This window comes from Esox lucius, chromosome 19, assembly GCF_011004845.1.
Source record: "Esox lucius isolate fEsoLuc1 chromosome 19, fEsoLuc1.pri, whole genome shotgun sequence".
NCBI lineage: Eukaryota > Metazoa > Chordata > Actinopteri > Esociformes > Esocidae > Esox > Esox lucius.
Window position 1 is genome coordinate 42,889,501 of NC_047587.1, and position 18,585 is coordinate 42,908,085.

General features: G+C 39.1%; 1 protein-coding gene across 2 annotated transcripts in view; it reads right to left on the bottom strand.

The window, feature by feature from the left end:
• Positions 1–18,585, bottom strand: part of cpt1ab (carnitine palmitoyltransferase 1Ab (liver)) — a 75,914-nt gene that overhangs the window by 45,807 nt on the left and 11,522 nt on the right. For both annotated transcript variants that reach the window (XM_013139108.3, XM_020040452.2), the window contains exons 3-4: positions 12,782–12,924; positions 8,213–8,384 (exon numbers count right to left, since the gene is read on the bottom strand). In XM_013139108.3, coding sequence (XP_012994562.2) covers positions 8,213–8,384; positions 12,782–12,924 — 315 coding nt within the window. The remainder of the gene's footprint in view (positions 1–8,212; positions 8,385–12,781; positions 12,925–18,585) is intronic.

Genomic DNA, 18,585 nt, shown 5'->3' on the forward strand with positions numbered 1-18,585 from the left:
TAAAAAATACAAAAAGTCAAAAGACAACATACCCTTATTCTGGTTTATTATTAACGAGAACATCCACAGGAATACAGTGACACGTTTTTATCAGGTTGATTTAGTGATATTTACACAAATATTGTTAAACAGACATCCCAACCTGCAAAAACTAATTTCAGGGAGGTGGCTTCACCGGCGTCGTGGTGAAGCACCCCCCACAGCCACCAATCGTATGAACAAGGACATTACATTTTATTATGACAGAACACAACTATTTATTTAACATCATATTGCAACTATTTACACACACTACATACACATGCTAATGCAAGTAGCTTTTCTACTTATTTTGCTAACTTTCAGAAATGTTTCTAAAAGTTTATTAATGGTTAACTCAACTGTCCTCATTTAATTTTGATAGATACTGAATCAATGTCATTAAAGTATGAAGGAATAAACAAACGTTGTTGTGCCATATGTATCACGCTTTTGCCTTATTAGCAATTTTTGGTGCAAAAATACATAAATATTACATTATAGGGTGTAACAAGATAGTAGAGGGTTGCAATCAAGGACTCCAACATCTACTAGAATTCTGTGTTTATGTTAGCATTAATTTCATTGCTGAGTCCATGGCCCATAAGCTTTGCATTCTGTTCTCTACAGATACACTTATACAATCATTGACAACACATTTTTTGTTTCACCCTAGACAGTACAATACTTTTAAACTCACACCCTTGGTCAGACGCCACAGTCTGTTCTCCCGCTAAACTGGAAAAGGTGCAGCGCCACCTACAGCAGTGGTCACCCACTATAATTGCAACATAAACCAACACATTTCCACCCCCCATAGTTATGTACAGGTGCTGGTCATAACATTTTAATATCATCAAAAAGTTGATTTATTTCAGAAAGTCCATTCAAAAAGTGAAACTTATAATGTATAATGTATACATTCATTCCACACAGACTGATATATTTCAAGGATTTATTTATTTTAATTTTGATGATTATAACTGACAACTAATAAAAAACCCAAATTCAGTATCTCAGAAAATTAGAATATGACTTAAGACCAATACAAAAAAAGGAGCCACACTCTAATAAGCTAATTAACCCAAAACACATGCAAAGGCCTTTAAATGGTCTCTCAGTCTAGTTCTGTAGGCAACACAATCGTGGGGAAGACTGCTGACTTGACATGTCCAAAAGACGACCATTGACAAGGAGGGCAAGACACAAAAGGTCGTAGCTAAAGAGGCTGGTTGTTCACAGAGCTCTGTGTCCAAGCACATTAATAGAGAGGCGAAGGGAAGGAAAAGATGTGGTAGAAAAAAGTGTACAAGCAATAGGGATAACCGCACCCTGGAGAGGATTGTGAAACAAAACCCATTCAAAAATGTGGGGGAGATTCACAAAGAGTGGACTGCAGCTGGAGTCAGTGCTTCAAGAACCACCAAGCACAGAAATATGCAAGACATGGGTTTCAGCTGTCGCATTCCTTGTGTCAAGCCACTCTTGAACAAGACACAGCGTCAGAAGCGTCTCGCCTGGGCTAAAGACAAAAAGGACTGCTGCTGAGTTATGTTCTCTGATGAGGCAATTCCTTTGGAAATCAAGGTCCCAGAGTCTGGAGGAAGAGAGAAGAGGCACAGAATCCACATTGCTTGAAGTCCAGTGTAAAGTTTCCACAGTCAGTGATGGTTTGGGGTGCCATGTCATCAACTGGTGTTGGTCCACTGTGTTTTCTGAGGTCCAAGGTCAACGCAGCCATCTATCAGGAAGTTTTAGAGCACTTCATGCTTCCTGCTGCTGACCAACTTTATGGAGATGCAGATTTCATTTTCCAACAGTACTTCGCACCTGCTCACAGTGCCAAAGCTACCAGTGCCTGGTTTAAGGACCATGGTATCCCTGTTCTTAATTGGCCAGCAAACTCGCCTGACCTTAACCCTATAGAAAATCTATTGGTTATTGTGAAGAGGAAGATGTGATACGCCAGACCAAACAATGCAGAAGAGCTGAAGGCCACTATCAGAGCAACCTGGGCTCTCATAACACCTGAGCAGTGCCACAGACGGATCGACTCCAAGCCATGCCGCATTGCTGCAGTAATTCAGGCAAAAGGAGCCCCAACTAAGTATTGAGTGCTGTACATGCTCATACTTTTCATGTTCATACTTTTCTAAAAACCCTTTTTTGTATTGGTCTTCATTAATATTCTAATTTTCTGAGATACTGAATTTGTGATTTTAATTAGTTGTTGGTTATAATCATCAAAATTAAAAGAAATATATGAAATATATCAGTCTGTGTGGAATGAATGTATACATTATACAAGGTTCACTTTTTGAATGGAATTACTGTAAAAACATTTTTTTTGATGATATTCTAATTTTATGACCAGCACCTGTACATTCAGACTCAAATAGTAATAGATAAGATATTTGTGCAGTCTTTTATTTCATTTTTTGTCAAATCCAGTTTGTATATGTTAACCCAATTCACTGTTCATGGGTGTATTAAATGACCCAGTGTGCATGGCTAATTGATTTGATATTTTTTTATCATAAATCATTGTTAGCCACATTGAATGTTACACCACAAAAAGCATTTCCATATGTGCATCGAATCATTACAATGTTTGTCAGAGAAGATGTCCTTCAATATGTTCTTTCCCACTTCCCTGTGGTTGTGTCAGCAAGACAGAAGTCTGATTTAAAAAATTTGGTGGACTATAAGGTGCCTGGATACATGGGGTCCTAGACTGGACTTAAGCAATCATGAATTATTAAAAGCCTTTAGTCCTCTGTTTGGCACAGGCATGACTGTCAATGATGGTGAAGTAGGTACAAGGCATGTGCGAGTGTGGTCAAATAAATATATTTTCCAAAACTATTTGAATGAGAAAGGGGATCAATGGCAAGGCGTAGAGTTCTCGGTCTTCAATGGACATTCCATTTCTGGCACGGTAACACCTGTGTTGGCAGAGTTATGAGAGAGCCCTGAGCTCTCCCAATCAATATGCTCAATTAGGATTCCCTAAAACCAACAGAAGATAGTATTAATGAATTGTTAACATACATCATCTAGTAATGCAACCCATTTCATCAGCTGTAGCTATTCTTTTCGGATATCACTGACATACTATGTATTAGATGACATCATTTCATACATTAATAGTAGGATATTATTATTATTAATATTTATTGTGGGACTAATAATATTCCAAATAGGAGATGTGAGCTACAGAGAGGTAGCTGGTAACATAATCTAGAAGTGGTAAAGGTTTAAAGTAGTAGGTTTTCATTGCAAAGAATTGTAATTGCTTAATCATAAACAGATTCAATTATCACTGATTGCTATGGATTTCATGTCAAGTTGATATCAAATTAAGGAATAGTAGCAAACCAATTATATTTGTTATGTGACTACAAGCCAACTAGTTATGAATGTAACAATATTGCCAGATAGGTTTCCTATACCATGTTAACAGTAAAAACTAATTTGTAACTGGTTGGATCATGCCCATAATCACTATAACAGTTTCACCTTGCTCAACTTTGTGCAGATCACAGCATAAGTTGGTCAAAAATGTATCTCCAAAAGAACAGCTGGGATGTTTTAAGTCACAGGTGGGACTGGCAAGTTAGCTAGCACGATGCCTTCTATTTTTAGATCTTCTTACTAAGTTAACCGGTACTTATCTGAGCTAACGATATGATCACTGTCACTAGATATAAAGAAATCATTGACTTTCACTCAGTGCTATTCACTGACAGTAAAACATTTTTTGAAAAAAAATGTATTGTACGCACTGCTGTTTGTAGACTAGCTCCAGCGCTCCTTGCTGCGTTGCTAAAATAATAGCTGAAACAATGCTATCGTGCTAGTCATAAATATAGAACAATGGTGCTAGCTAGTCGTCTAATGTAATTCTAAACATGATTTGTGTATGCTCGCGGACTAAACGAAACGTTTCTACAAAACAGCTATAACATTAACGACAATTAAACAAAAGATTGTTAGATCGTAGATATGTTAAATTGTAATTACCGTATTTGTCCCAGCCGAATCCATGGTGGTCACACCAGTCTGGGCGTTCGGGGTCAAGGCCGGCCACTGGCAAAGCAAGAGCTTCTTCCTTGTTTCATGTACTATGCTCCAAAACGTATGTGCTGATTGGCCCAAGAGGAGTCCTATGCGCCAATGAACGCTATCTATCGATCTGCGCTCGATTGCTCTTCCTTCATCCTCCAACTACCCGGATGTCTGTCTCAGTAACTTGAAATTGAATTTGAGAACTGAATCTGAATTGTGAGAAGTGAATGTGAAGATATATAGAGAGTTTAATTTTCAGTGAGGATCACATTTTATTGGACTTTGGATCCAAACGAATAAATTCAATTTCAAATTATAAAATTCAGATTCAGTTTTTCAATGCAATTATTCAAATTAAACAATTCAAATTCAAATATAAATAATTCAAATTCAGTTTCTGGTGGCACATATTTCAGCCCATAAAGGAGACCATCCCTGGATGAAATAGAATTCATCATCCTATGGAGTAAACAAGTGGCAACGTACAGTTTTTAAATGTTCAAGAGAGTTAATTGAAACTGGACTTGGCAATACATTGTCTACTTATTATTTCTTTGTAGAGATAGGTTGGTTGTTGTAAACCGTTTATCTTGTTAATCCCTAGAGAGGGGAAGTAGGATATGCAGAGAGTTCTTAACCTTTTCATGCGTGAGCTTCAAATATTCCTTACCGACCCCCCAGCGTGAGTTTTTTTGCACGTGACTTCAGTACTCTCCAGCATTTGAACAGTCACCTTGCTAGGTAAGGAACACTACATGCATTGCATTGCAAGCTTCTATCGTTGACTCGAATTCTAAGAGCTGCAAAAGTTGGTTGATTTATGACTGTAGCTAGCTAGAAAACGTCAGCTAACCGCTAGCAAACGTCAGCTGCCCGCTAGCTAACAAATCGTGACCAGTAATTCAGTGCAGTGAAAATGAATAAACTATATAAAATGCATACAACGGGGAACGTAACTTCTAGAAAGTTTTTGCAATGGTTTTGATCGGTAGTAGTCGCTAATATAATTCGTTTTTGTGTATTAGTGTTGGCTGTCTGTTGGTACGTAAGTAACACTTCTTGTCCCGATTTGAATGCTTTCTACCTGGTTAATATCATAGTATGGTCTTGAAACAATTACAATCAGGAAATAAAGTTATAAACACTGTTTGAGCTAAATGTGAGTAAATAACAGCGCGGTTTGACCAGCCATTGTTACGTTACTTGTAGCTCGGTATGCTAATGGTGCGTTCTAAACATGACGTTCTAATCACACCAGTGTGATCTTACGCACCAAAGGGTTAATGTAGCTTTTTTTTAATGTATTTATATTTTTCAAATGACTTCTAATGGCCATAAAACACATTTCTGTCAATGCCAGAGGCTTAAGTAACTTGAATAAGAGGAAATACTTTTTTTGTACAGATGGGTGACACACCATGTGCCACCATGTACTAAGTCATGTTTTGCAGAGGGATCGAATACTTATTTCACTCATTAAAATGCAAATCAATTCATAACATTTTTGACATGCATTTCTCTGGATTTTTTTATGTTATTCTCTCTCTCACTGTTCAAATAAACATACCATTAAAATAATAAACTGATTCTTTCTTTGTCTGTGGGCAAACATACAAAATCAGCAGGGGATCAAATAATTCTTATTTTTTGTTGTGATATTTATGAATTTACTGATTTTCACTCCACACCTATAACTTCCTCGGAGAGATTAGCGGCCGTCCTGAGAATTCTTCCTACGGGTGCATCACAGCAGACAGGAGCTTCGAGCTACAAGATGGGTTCTACAACAGTGTCCAATATTTCCGAGGTCACAAAAGCAATGTGGTTGGCACTAATGAGTGAATTGGTTTGCTTCCCCTCTATTGCACAATGGTCTGACAGAGAGATTATTGGAAACTGTGGAACTTTCCTAACTGTCTTAGAAGAATTGATGGAAAACATGAGCAAATAAAAGCACACCCACTTTTTTAACTACAAAGGGTCACACTCAATGGTTCTCATGTCTTTGTAACGATTTACCATTGTGGATGTGGGATCGGCAGATGGGGGAATTTTTCTGGAAAGCAAGTTTGGCAGGACAATTGCCATCCCTCCACCTACAAACCTATCTGGGACAGGAGTAACCACCCCCCATGTCATCGTTGGAGATGCTGCTTTTCCATTGCATGTAAATCTGATGAAGCCCTTTCAAGGTGAGCAAGTGTTTATCGATATTCTGAAATATTTGGATGGTTAAATCATAAGCAGACAAATTGTTAGATTAATTATAGTCAGTGGGTTCTTTGTGTTATGTTATTTTAAATTGTAAAGTTTATTCTGCTTTACCAGGTGTCAATCTAAATGACAACAAGAGGATCTACAACTATCGACATTCACGGGCCAGAGGGTGGAGAATTCTAGGCAGACCTGCAAACGTGCAGCCTTGCCCCAGATGGCTGCTTATGGGCTTATCCGCTATGGGTGTTGGTTTTTCAGCAAGGGAGGGCTGTGTTGACAACCCTTTGTGAGCTTTTTATAATTTAACATGAAACCAAGCAAAATTATTTTTCTCACTCATGGGTAAATTGTAAAATAAACACATTTAACAACACAGAGCTAACTTATAAAACTGACCTGAGTCATCAACAATCTCCACCATCCTCCAATCCTTATTCCCCACTATAATTTGACAGTGTACCCCTGGAGAGTGGTTAGAGAATTTTAACAATCTCACTGTTTTTTATTCTATTGCATTTTTCTATTTTTCTTTTCATTGTAAAGTAGTTAGTAAAGTATTTGATACACTGCCAATTTTGCTAAATTAGTTTGTTTCCAAAAAACATTATTTTGGTTTCATCTGACCATAGAACCCAGTCCCATTGAAAGTTCCAGCAATGTTTGGGAAACAGTAGGTGCTTGAGTGTGTTGTTTGATGACAGCAAAGGATTTTTTATGGCAACCCTACCAAACAACAACTTATGTAGGTGGTGACTGTTTATTGTTTTGGATACTTTCTAACCCCAAGACATACACTAATGTCGGCAATTCTCCAGCTGTGATCCTTGGAGATTCTTTGGCCACTCGATCCATCCTCCTCAGTGTGCGTGGGGTCAATATTAAGACAGACGTCCTCTTCCAGGCCAATTGTCAACATATCCAGGAGCACTAAACTTCCTAATTATTGCACCTGATAGTGGAAATTGGCATTTTCAGCAGTTGATCAATTTATTTAAAGCCCTTTCCTGATTTCGTACAGCTCACCAACCTTTTGATACACATCATTACAGTATTCCCGGGTGATAGATGACTATGGGAATTTGGGCCAGTGTGTCGCCTCAATATTTATACCCCAGTGAAACAGGAAGTCATGGCTTACCAGTTAAGTGTTCCTAATCACTTAGGTGAACTTAAAAATGTAAAATATGAATGGGAATATACTTTGAGATATTAGACTTGACTCATAAGTATTTCTAGGGGTGCCAATAATTGTGGCACACATGTTTTGAAGAAAATGTTTTACTTAAATTGATGGTTCTATTTTTGTGGATATTATGAATGAAAGGTAATGCTGTTAGTTTTGTAGGCTACAAGCTGGTATGCTTTTATTTTAACATATGAGCAGCACAGGCAAGACTGGAAGTAATGGACTAGTCCAGTGGACTTTCCACAGGGGGTACTTGAAAACACTCATGACACCATAGACTTACTAGTGAAATGAACATGAGGGGGAACTTCAGGGGTACTCCAAGCAGTGCAAATTCTTTTTGGGGGTACAGTAACTGAAAAGGTTGGGAGCCACTGGACTAGTCTTTATATAGTCCATTACTATTTCTTTATATTATATATTATTATATTATTTTTTTTATTATTTATTTAATTCTGTTTTTTTATAAATTTTATCAAATCAAAAAGACAGTGAAGCGTGGCTCTCAATAGAAAAATATTTCTGATGTTTTATAATAAAGAAATAGGCAATTACTTACAGTTCAGCTATGGTTTATAATAAAGTCAATTTATTAGAGTCAATTCAGCCTCTAAACAGTTTTATTTATTAAAATTTATTGACTGCTGCTTGTTTTTTATTCCAGAGGAGTCAATGTGTGTGGGAGTCAATAACATCACTGTAAATGTAGTTCCTGTAACTCACCATCCAGAGTCTTGTGCCCATTGAGATGGAGCCATGGCGAGCGTGCATCCAGCCATGCCACGACAGCAGGCACTTGAGGGCAGTCCTCATAATGAAGATGATGGTGATCCAGAGGCCCGTGCCCACCAGCACCCCTCCTACCACCCTCTGGCTGTCCTCCGACATGTACGAACTGCTCGATGAGAGACAGAGAGAAAGACAAAGAAATGATAGTTCTTTGTTAGTCAATAGCTGAGTATTACATTTTTTATGTTATCACTGATTAAATAAACTGCTCAAAAAAATGAAGGGAACATTTAAATCACACATTGGGTCTCAAAGAACGGAATATATTAAAGTCAAAATCTTGAGTGTACATTGTGCAGTTTGTGGAGAACAGAATGACGTAACAACGGTAAATGAAACCAAAATCAGCAACTGATTGAGGGCTGGATTCAAACTCACACCGAAAATCTAAGTAAACTATTGAAATCACAGGCTTCCAATTTACGTGAATTTCCTCACGGCAACTCATAATGTGACTCAATAGTATTTATGGCCACCATGTGCCTGTAAGTACTCCTGACAACATCTGGGCATGCTCCTGATGAGATGTCGGACTGTGGGGGATTTCCTCCCAGACCTGTATCAGGGCATCAGTGAGCTCCTGGACAGTCTTTGGCGCTACTTGGCAGCGTCAGATGCACCAATACATAATGTCCTATAGGTTCTCAATTGGATTTAGATCTGGGGAACGTGAGGACCAGTCAATGGCATCAAAGACTTCTTCATCCAGGAACAGGCTACTCACTCTGGCCACATGAGGCCGGGTCCCTGGAGGAACCCAGGGCCCACTGCACCAGCGTAAAGTCTGACGATGGGTCTTAGGATTTCATCCTGGTACCTAACAGCAGTCAGGGTATCGTTTGGTAGCACGTGGAGGTCTGTGCGACTCTCCAAGGATATGCCTCCCCAGACCATCACTGACCCACCGCCAAACCTGTCATGCAGGATGATAACGTTCATCATGGCCCCTTCATACTCTTTCACGTCTGTCACGTGCTCAGTGTGGACCTGCTCTCATCTGTGAAGAGAACGGGGTGCCAATGGCGGACCTGCCAATTCTGGTGTTCTCTGGAAAATTCCAATAGAGCTGAATGGTGCAAAGCTGTGAGGACAGCTCCCACTATAGGACATTGGGCCCTCATGCCACCCTCATGGAATCTGTTTCTGACAGTTTAGTCAGAAACATGCACACCAGTAGCCCGCTGGAGGTCATTTTATAGGGCTCTGGCAGTGCTCCTCCTGTTCCTCCTCGCGCAACAGATCAGATACCAGTCCTGCTGCTGGGTTGATGCCCTTCTATGGCCCTGTCCAGCTCTCCTCGTGTAACGGTCCGTCTCCTGGTATCTCCTCCATGCTCTTGAGACTGTACTAGGAGACACAGCAAACCTTCTTGCGACAGCACATATGGATGTGCCATCCTGGAGGAGCTGGACTGCCTGTGCAACCTAAATGGGCTGCAGGTACCGCCTCATGCTACCAGTAGTGACAAGGGCACAAAAAAATCCGTCAGGAAGAATGAGGAGAGAGCAATTGTCTGTGTTCACCACCTGCAAAACTATTCCTTTATTGGGGTTTGTCTTGCTGTTGTCTTGCCAGTGCAGATTGATATCCCTGAAGTTTAATTGACTTGGTGTTATTTTGTGATGATTACGTGTTCCTTCAATTTTTTTGAGCCGTGTATATTTGAGCATTTACTTCTGTGATGCATGTTGAAAAAACATACCACATCTTGAACCATTTCAGGGAGATTTTGAAGTGTGTTTGGGGGCATTGTCCTACTAGAAGACCCTGCTTTCTGACACTGGGTTAACATTGAGATCCAAATGTCTTGGTTCATGATTAAAGGCACCCAGTGGCAGAGGCAGCTAAGCAACATGAAACCTTCACTCAACTCCCTCTATGTTTGACTGTGGGGAAGGAGTTCTTTTCTTTGAAGGCATCATGTTTTCTGTAAACAGTGTTGGTGTGCTTTACCAAATAGCTGTAATTTGATCTAATCTATCCACAGGAGATTGTCGCAGAATGATTTTGGCATGATCAGGTGTGATGCTTTCTTATGTCCCCACCTCAGCAGTGGGTCTCCCATATTAGCCCCTTTTACAGAGTTGGCAATGGATGGTGGGATTTAAAACTGTCAGAAGGTCAACTTGAATCATTAAGTTCTATTGCAACCACATTGAGTGAGGTTGTCTACAGTGACATGTCCTTCTACTTTTTCATAACATGACATACAGTGGAAACAAGAACATCAAGGTTTTCAGAGATGGACTTGATGATTTGAGATAGAATCTTGTGTTCAACCTCCTCAGACAATCCTCTAGTTCTATCTTTTCTTGATCCACATTGTGGTAGACAGAGTGACACAAAACAGGATAATACTTTTCTCTATTCAAACTGGTTGAATTAGTGATTTTCATACTGCAGGCATTCTAAGAGTGTAGATTACCTGCTAAATCTTTTCAAGAATTTAATGAAAATAACTCCAACCACTTCTAAATATCAAAATCTGGTATCTCTGTATCTAGAATACCACGTCATGGGCCATAGCATGAAATGTTATTATGCATTATAAAATAGAAATGTTAAAGTTAGGGCTGTGTTAACATGTGCGATTCATTTAAAATGCTTAATGGCATTAATTTCTTTGCCAATAATGTTATTTTCTATTTTAAGCCATATCCAGTTCTTAAATTGAGCAGGAACTGTCTGGAGAACAGAACAGGCACTTATTTAACAGCGCACAGATAACTTTATTGCATCTTGACTTGTGCCAAAGCTGTCTAGAGAGCTTCACAGGTACCTCTTCCAATACAGCAATGGAGAGCTTTGATAAGCATGGTGAGCATTCATGTTGTGAATATTTTTTTTTACAATCTGTGACAAACACAAATTCATGGGATGCGCTGTTCAAAGTTCTCTCCTTGCATCCTCCATCCCATCTCCCTCCAAGAATCCATCAAACGAGAAAGCCATCTGTGACAAACCTGACTAACAGCGCAATAGTAGGCTACAAATACAAGGCTACAAATACAAGTACATAGGATGCACTGTTCAAATTTGTCAGAAATGTGTCCAAAAATGTGTCCAAAAATCCATCAAATGAGAAAGCCAGCTTTGCCTTTCTTTTTCTCCAACTGATCCAGAGACACTCTGTGCAATCCACCCGACTACAACCCTTGCTTTGGAAGTTCTCATCGACTAAGTCTTTAGCCTTTGCCCCTCCAGTACCTTTGCCTGGTTCCACCATACTCGCCTGTGTCTGATTCCTGCCTGTCCGCCACCTTGTTGATGCCTCACCCTACCTGTGCCATTGCTTGCTGTCTATGACCCTGCTTGAACACTACTATTTCTGCATTGCCCATTGTTCACCGTAATAAAGAAAGTGCGCTCTGCACTTGAATCCTCTTCCATCCCCTTGATTGCTTACAGCTGTATAAATTAGAGATTTATTCTGACTAATGTTTGTAAACATCACTAGCCACCTTGCCTATCTAATGACTTTGCCTACACTTACTAAATCCCAAATCATGTAGTTTCTACAGTTGAAAAAAAGAGTATGTCTTTAACAGTTTTTTTTATGTGTATTCTGTGTCAAGTTTAAATGCTTCCTAAAATTTTAATTAATCTCAATTAATTACAGAATATTATGTGATTAATCACAAATAATTGTTTTAATCGTATGATAGCCCAAGTGAAAAATATTATTATTGTTGTTCAGAATTAGAAGCAAGCCACCTACATGCAAACATTCAAGAAACAAGGGAAAGCAAAAAAAAGAAAATGAAGCACTTATTCTGAGAAAAACGTCTGTGGAAAATGTCTTAATGGTGTAAATACATATTTTTTTTCCGTATATGTATGTTGCTTTCAATCATAGGACACCATTTTTCAAATAACTGGTTGTTAAAGAACTACAGAGATCAATCTGCTAATCATTTTCTTTTTAGCATTGAGACATCACATTTTGTGATAGTACGCAAGCACAAAGTTTAGGAGCTAAATGAATGAGAATTTTGTGAAAATGGAAATGTCAACAGTATGGGTGAACCATACCATTAGTTTTACAATACATTTGGACTAATGGACTCAGTTCTGAGCAATGGTGATGTCATAGAATGTCACAGTACATGGTTGTGAAATGGTAGGACAGGTCTCTTTCTCAAAGTGGTTAACAACCCTACTCATGTGCTTGTGTATATAGAAAACATAGGAACTAAAGCATGTGGCAATCAATGTCAGATTATGCAATGACACGAAAAGCTGGTGTTGGCCTGAGTGATCCCACTCACTGACAACTGCTTCCAGCACAATTCAGGTTTCAAGTTTTGCAGACTGTACCTACCGTTCAGAATACAAGACCAAGTTGTTTGGCATAGCAACTCCCAGAAAGGCCCAGTCAGTCAAAGATTGCTTAGATGTTCTGCTTTAACATGTTTTAGAGAATGTTACCTAAAGGGAATCTGCCTTTAGATGCCTGGGAGGGTGAGCATCAGTTGGCTGTGCAATTCTAAATAGTTCATTTACCTGATGGGTATGTAGTTTCCCAGTTTGGTGATGAATCCCAGGGAGGGGTCTAGCTGTGCGTATTTGTTGACTGACATGTAACTCACCACCACCACCAGAAACCCAGATGGGCTGCCCGGGTACACTCCAGTCATAATCCCGTTCTATAGAGAGAGAAAAACATGTGGGATCAAAAACTGCATTACAAACCAGGTGGTTTTACCCTGAATGCTGATTGCCTGAAAGTTGTAGGAAACATGTTTTCAAAATTAGAATTGTTTTGGCCAATAAACCACAGTTAAAGGCTTGTATCCAGGCACCTTGCGTTATATTGTACTCAAGAACTTGCATTGGTGCCGTATTGCTCCCCTCATGCCGTATTGCTTAGAGTCAGGGAGAGCATAGAGCACGACAAGATCCCAAACAACCTGTTTCCAAAAAAGTTGGAAAATAAAAACAGAATGCAATTAAAGCTGCAAGCAGCATTTATAGGGTTTCAGCATTCAGATATTACTAGCCAGATTGCACATTATTTTAAATAGTACATATCCAACTGATGTCCATAGTTGAAAATACTATGGTTTGCATGGTCTTTCCATTTTACAAGTAACCCCAAGTGGCCATATGGAAACAAAATATTCTTTTATAAACTAAACTCACAACCCTGATAACGTATAACAAATGTAATCACACTTAAATCAGTCATTTGAAACTACAGATGTAGCATTTAAAGAGTTGTTAAAAAATTCAGAATTGCCAAAGAAACATTAAGTAAGAAATAATGGGTCTTAATTGAAAATAGGTTCCTTGGGAACATTTTGACAGTTGTATCTATTTTCAAGATTTCAACACAAATGGGGTTAGTGTCACGCTTTAATAGCTCCAATGTGTGGTGGACTGATAATTGCATCCACTCATTTTCGTTGTTTTGTGGTTGTCAAAATATTTAACAAGCAAAATTGTGAAATCAATGAGTGTAGGAGTTTTGTGCATATATATGCAAAACCACAGCCATGCTCATTAGTGAGTGGCAGCCATGTTTTTGCCGGACCAACCCTTGTTAAATAGTGTAGTGGTTAGAGACGCTGACTACCAAACTGGAGGCTCCGCGTCGAGTCTCGTCACATTCAAAACAAATAATGCATTATAATTTGTTCAGGATAGACAAAAATGTCGCTGGCTATGTAGCTATGTTATAGTAAGCCGAAAAATAAAACTGTTTTTGTGATTATTTCTTGTGCATTTTCGAAGTAGGCATCCGTGCATGCTTTTTGGATCAGGATAGACAAACACTGGCAACAACCTTCATTATCTATGTTATAGTAAGCCTAAAATAAAACTGTTTACTGTTATATTGCGACTATTTCTGGTGGGTTTTCGATGTACACATCCGTGCATGCTTTTTGGGGTAATACAGGCTAGATCACAAAACCTCAGGCAGTAAAAAAGAGTAGGGGTTTCCGTGATTCTCTCGTCTATTCACTTAATGAAAAAGTCAGTTATTGTCACGTATGTTGATAGTTATTGTATCAATGTCATTCACAAATGAAAGAAAAATTAACGCTTTCAAATTAGTAAGTTTGTAGATATTAGTAAGCCTATAACTGGCTAATAAGTTGTTAAAACATCCAGTGGTAAATGCCATACATATGGTATTTGTGGTGGATGTAAACTTAATCAGAAACGTTTAATGGAGTCTAGCGAAACATTCAAACATGGCGTGATGTTAATGCATGACATGACAAAAATGATCTAATGTCGAGACGCTATACCGACACCAAGCGTATAACTCTGTGGTGTAGTGGTTAAAGACACAACCCGTTGTGAGAGACCTAGGTTCAAATCCAGTGGGGGCAATAACATTCATCACTTCTTTTCACAAGCCAGCTGAACTACATTGGTCTGGTTCCTTTTCTGGTTTAATTGTTTGAAGTTGTGAAATCTTGTCTGGGACAAGGGTGTTTTCTGGCACAGGTGAAGTTTACAAGTTGAAAAAAATTCTATCTGACCAAAACATTTAATAAATCATATTTATTTTATATACACAGATCCTTACAAAAACAAAAATCACCCCAATAAAATTTAATTTGTTTTGATAAATAATAATATAAAAATAAATTGTAGGACATAATTTGCCCCAATTCCCAAGAATGGGTGAAATATGTTACTTGCCTTAGCAGAATGTGTCCATTTTAAGTGAAATGGTGACCCTATCCTTATAAGCATCTCATACGGCGTTGAGCTTGCTAGCTAGCTCCTGGCTAATTCAGTGACTTCTTCTTCAATGCTATCCTGGCGGACCACAATTCATGTTTAGATATATGTCACCACCTACTGTGCGGGAGTGTGGCTGGCTTCATAATTCCATTTATTTTGACTGGGAAACAGTTTAGCTTGATAAAACAATAGCAATGTCTTAGACAACAAGTGTTTAACATCTTGAGAAAGTTTCATGTTTCTGAATTATACTTCTGATCTTTGGAGAATTTCCTAACATTGTTGACGTTTATTGCGTTTTACACTAATTCATAAGCTATTGGATCCCAATTGCAAATACATTTCATGTGAGGAAACAGTCTCCATGTTTTTTGGAGACAGACCTACAGGTGCTGGTCATAAAATTAGAATATCATCAAAAAGTTGATTTATTTCAGTAATTCCATTCAAAAAGTGAAACTTGTATATTATATTCATTCATTACACACTAATAAGCTAATTAACCCACAACACCTGCAAAGGCCTTTAAATGGTCTCTCAGTCTATTTCTGTAAGCAACACAATCGTGGGGAAGACTGCTGACTTGACATGTCCAAAAGACGACCATTGACAAGGAGGGCAAGACACAAAAGGTCATAGCTAAAGAGGCTGGCTGTTCACAGAGCTACAAGCACATTAATAGAGAGGCGAAGGGAAGGAAAATATGTGGTAGAAAAAAGTGTACAAGCAATAGGGATAACCGCACCCTGGAGAGGATTGTGAAACAAAACCCATTCAAAAATGTGGGGGAGATTCACAAAGAGTGGACTGCAGCTGGAGTCAGTGCTTCAAGAACCACCAAGCACAGAAATATGCAAGACATGGGTGGACTTGAAAAACTGAAAACTTTAGTCATTGGCGATTCCATCACACGCAGTATTAGACTAAAGAATCAGCCGGCGATCGTACATTGTTTACCGGGGGGCAGAGCCACCGACGTAGCCGCAAATCTGGGGTTGGTGCTAGCGAAGTCTAAAACTGGCAAGTATAGAGAGTACAGAGATATTGTTATCCACGTTGGCACCAACGATGTTAGGATGAAACAGTCAGAGGTTACGAAGCAGAACATAGCATCAGTGTGTAAACTAGCTAGAAAGATGTGTCGGCATCGAGTAATTGTCTCTGGCCCCCTCCCAGCTAGGGGTGGTGACGAGCTCTACAGTAGACTTGCGCAACTCAATCGCTGGCTGAAAACGGAGTTCTGCCCGTCGCAGGAGGTAGAGTTTGTAGATAACTGGCCTTCTTTTTGGGACTCTCCCAGAAATAGGGCCAGGCCTGATCTGCTGAGGAGTGACGGACTCCATCCTAGCTGGAGTGGTGCTCTTCTTTTGTCTAGGAACATTGACAGGAGTCTCACTCCTATAGCTTTAACATGAGATAGGGTGCAGGTCAGGCTGCAGGCTGTTAGCCAGCCTGCTAGCATAGTGGAGTCTGTCAATAGCATAGCCAGAGTAGTTAGTACAGCTTTACCTATTGCCACTGTGACTCGTTCCAGGCTGAGAAAAGTTAAACAAGGTAGTGCTAACAAAAACAACCTTATTAAGATAAAGCCTTCCTCCACCTCGGTCAAAAATAAAAATAATTGTATCACTTCGCATCTCAAAATGGGACTCCTAAATATTAGATCTCTTGCTCCAAAGGCAGTTGCGGTAAATGAATTAATCTCTGATCATAAACTAGATGCTATTGGTTTATGTGAAACGTGGCTAAAGCCTAAAGAATTCACTGCCTTAAATGAGGCCTCTCCTCCTGGCTATACTAGTGATCATATCCCTCGTGCATCCCGAAAAGGAGGGGGTGTCGCTAATATTTATGACAGTAAATATAAACTTACTCGCAAACATATCACAGAGTTTCATTCTTTCGAAGTTTTACTCATGAAAGTTAACCAGGCCGATAAATCATTTTACATAGCTACTATTTATAGGCCCCCCGGGCCATACACATTGTTCCTCAATGAGTTTCCAGAATTCTTGTCTAACCTTGTAGTCATGGCAGATAGTATTCTAATTTTTGGCGATTTCAATATCCATATGGAAAACCCCCATGATCCTCTTCAAAAAGCCTTTCAAGCCATAATCGACTCAATGGGTTTCATCCAACATGTCTCAGGTCCAACACATTGCCACAATCATACCTTAGATTTAGTCCTGTCACGAGAAATAGATATTGTAGATCTAATAATTTACCCCCAAAATCCTGGATTATCGGATCACTGTCTTATTACATTTACCGTTAAAACAAGAAATTCACTTGCCCCCCAAACAATGAGTTTCAAAAGCCGTACTATAAATTCTCGGATTACAAATAAATTCCTTGATATTCTTACTAGTTCGCTCTTAAATGACAGAGTAAATAAATCTGTAAACGATCAAATCGAGGATCTAAACTCAATACTGCGAAATACATTAGACATAGTTGCACCACTAAAAACTAAAGAAATACGCAACAAGAAACTTGCTCCTTGGTACACCGACAATACTAGAGCACTTAAGCAAGCCTCCAGAAAATTGGAGCGAAAGTGGCGCTCCACCAAGTTGGAAGTATTTAGACTAGCCTGGATAGACAGTACAGTACAATACCGAAAATCACTCACGTCTGCTCGATCAGCTTATTTCTCCAACCTGATTGAGGCGAACAAAAACAATCCAAAATTTCTCTTTGATACAGTTGCAAAGTTAACAAAAAAGCAAAGCTTAGCATGTGAAGTGGGTCTTCACTTTAGTTGTAATGAATACATGAACTACTTTGATGAAAAGATCGTCACCATTAGAAAACAAATAACTGAATCCCTAAATAGTTATGGTCCTAAAAATCTCGGTTGTCCGGAAAATTTCCGGTGCCTCCCTGATCAGGTGTCAATGGGGACACTTGAGTTTTTTGAAACCGTATCGCTCGACACATTTACAAAATTTGTAATGAGTTCTAAACCCACAAACTCTCAGCTAGACCCGATTCCTACAAAATTACTTAAGGAGTTATTTCCTGTGCTAGGTCAGCCAATGCTGAACATAATAAATTGCTCCCTTTCCTCCGGATGCGTACCAAACTCACTAAAAATTGCGGAAATTAAGCCTCTTCTAAAAAAATCTAATCTAGATCCCGACATATTAAACAATTATAGGCCAATATCGAACCTCCCGTTCCTCTCAAAAATCTTAGAAAAATGTGTTTCCCAACAACTGAATGCCTTCCTAAAGACAAAAAACATTTATGAAATATTCCAGTCTGGTTTTAGATCCCATCATAGTACTGAGACTGCACTCGTGAAGGTAACAAATGACCTTCTAATGGCCTCAGACAAAGGTTCCGCATCCGTCCTGTTGCTTCTTGATCTTAGTGCTGCTTTTGACACTATTGATCACTCCCTTCTCTTAGAGAGACTGGAAACCAATATTGGGCTACGTGGACATGTTCTAGCCTGGTTTAAATCTTATTTATCTGAAAGATATCAGTTCGTTAGTGTGGATGGCATATCCTCTGACAAGTCAAAGGTATGCTTTGGAGTTCCTCAAGGCTCGGTTCTGGGCCCATTACTTTTCTCACTATACATGCTCCCTCTGGGCGAT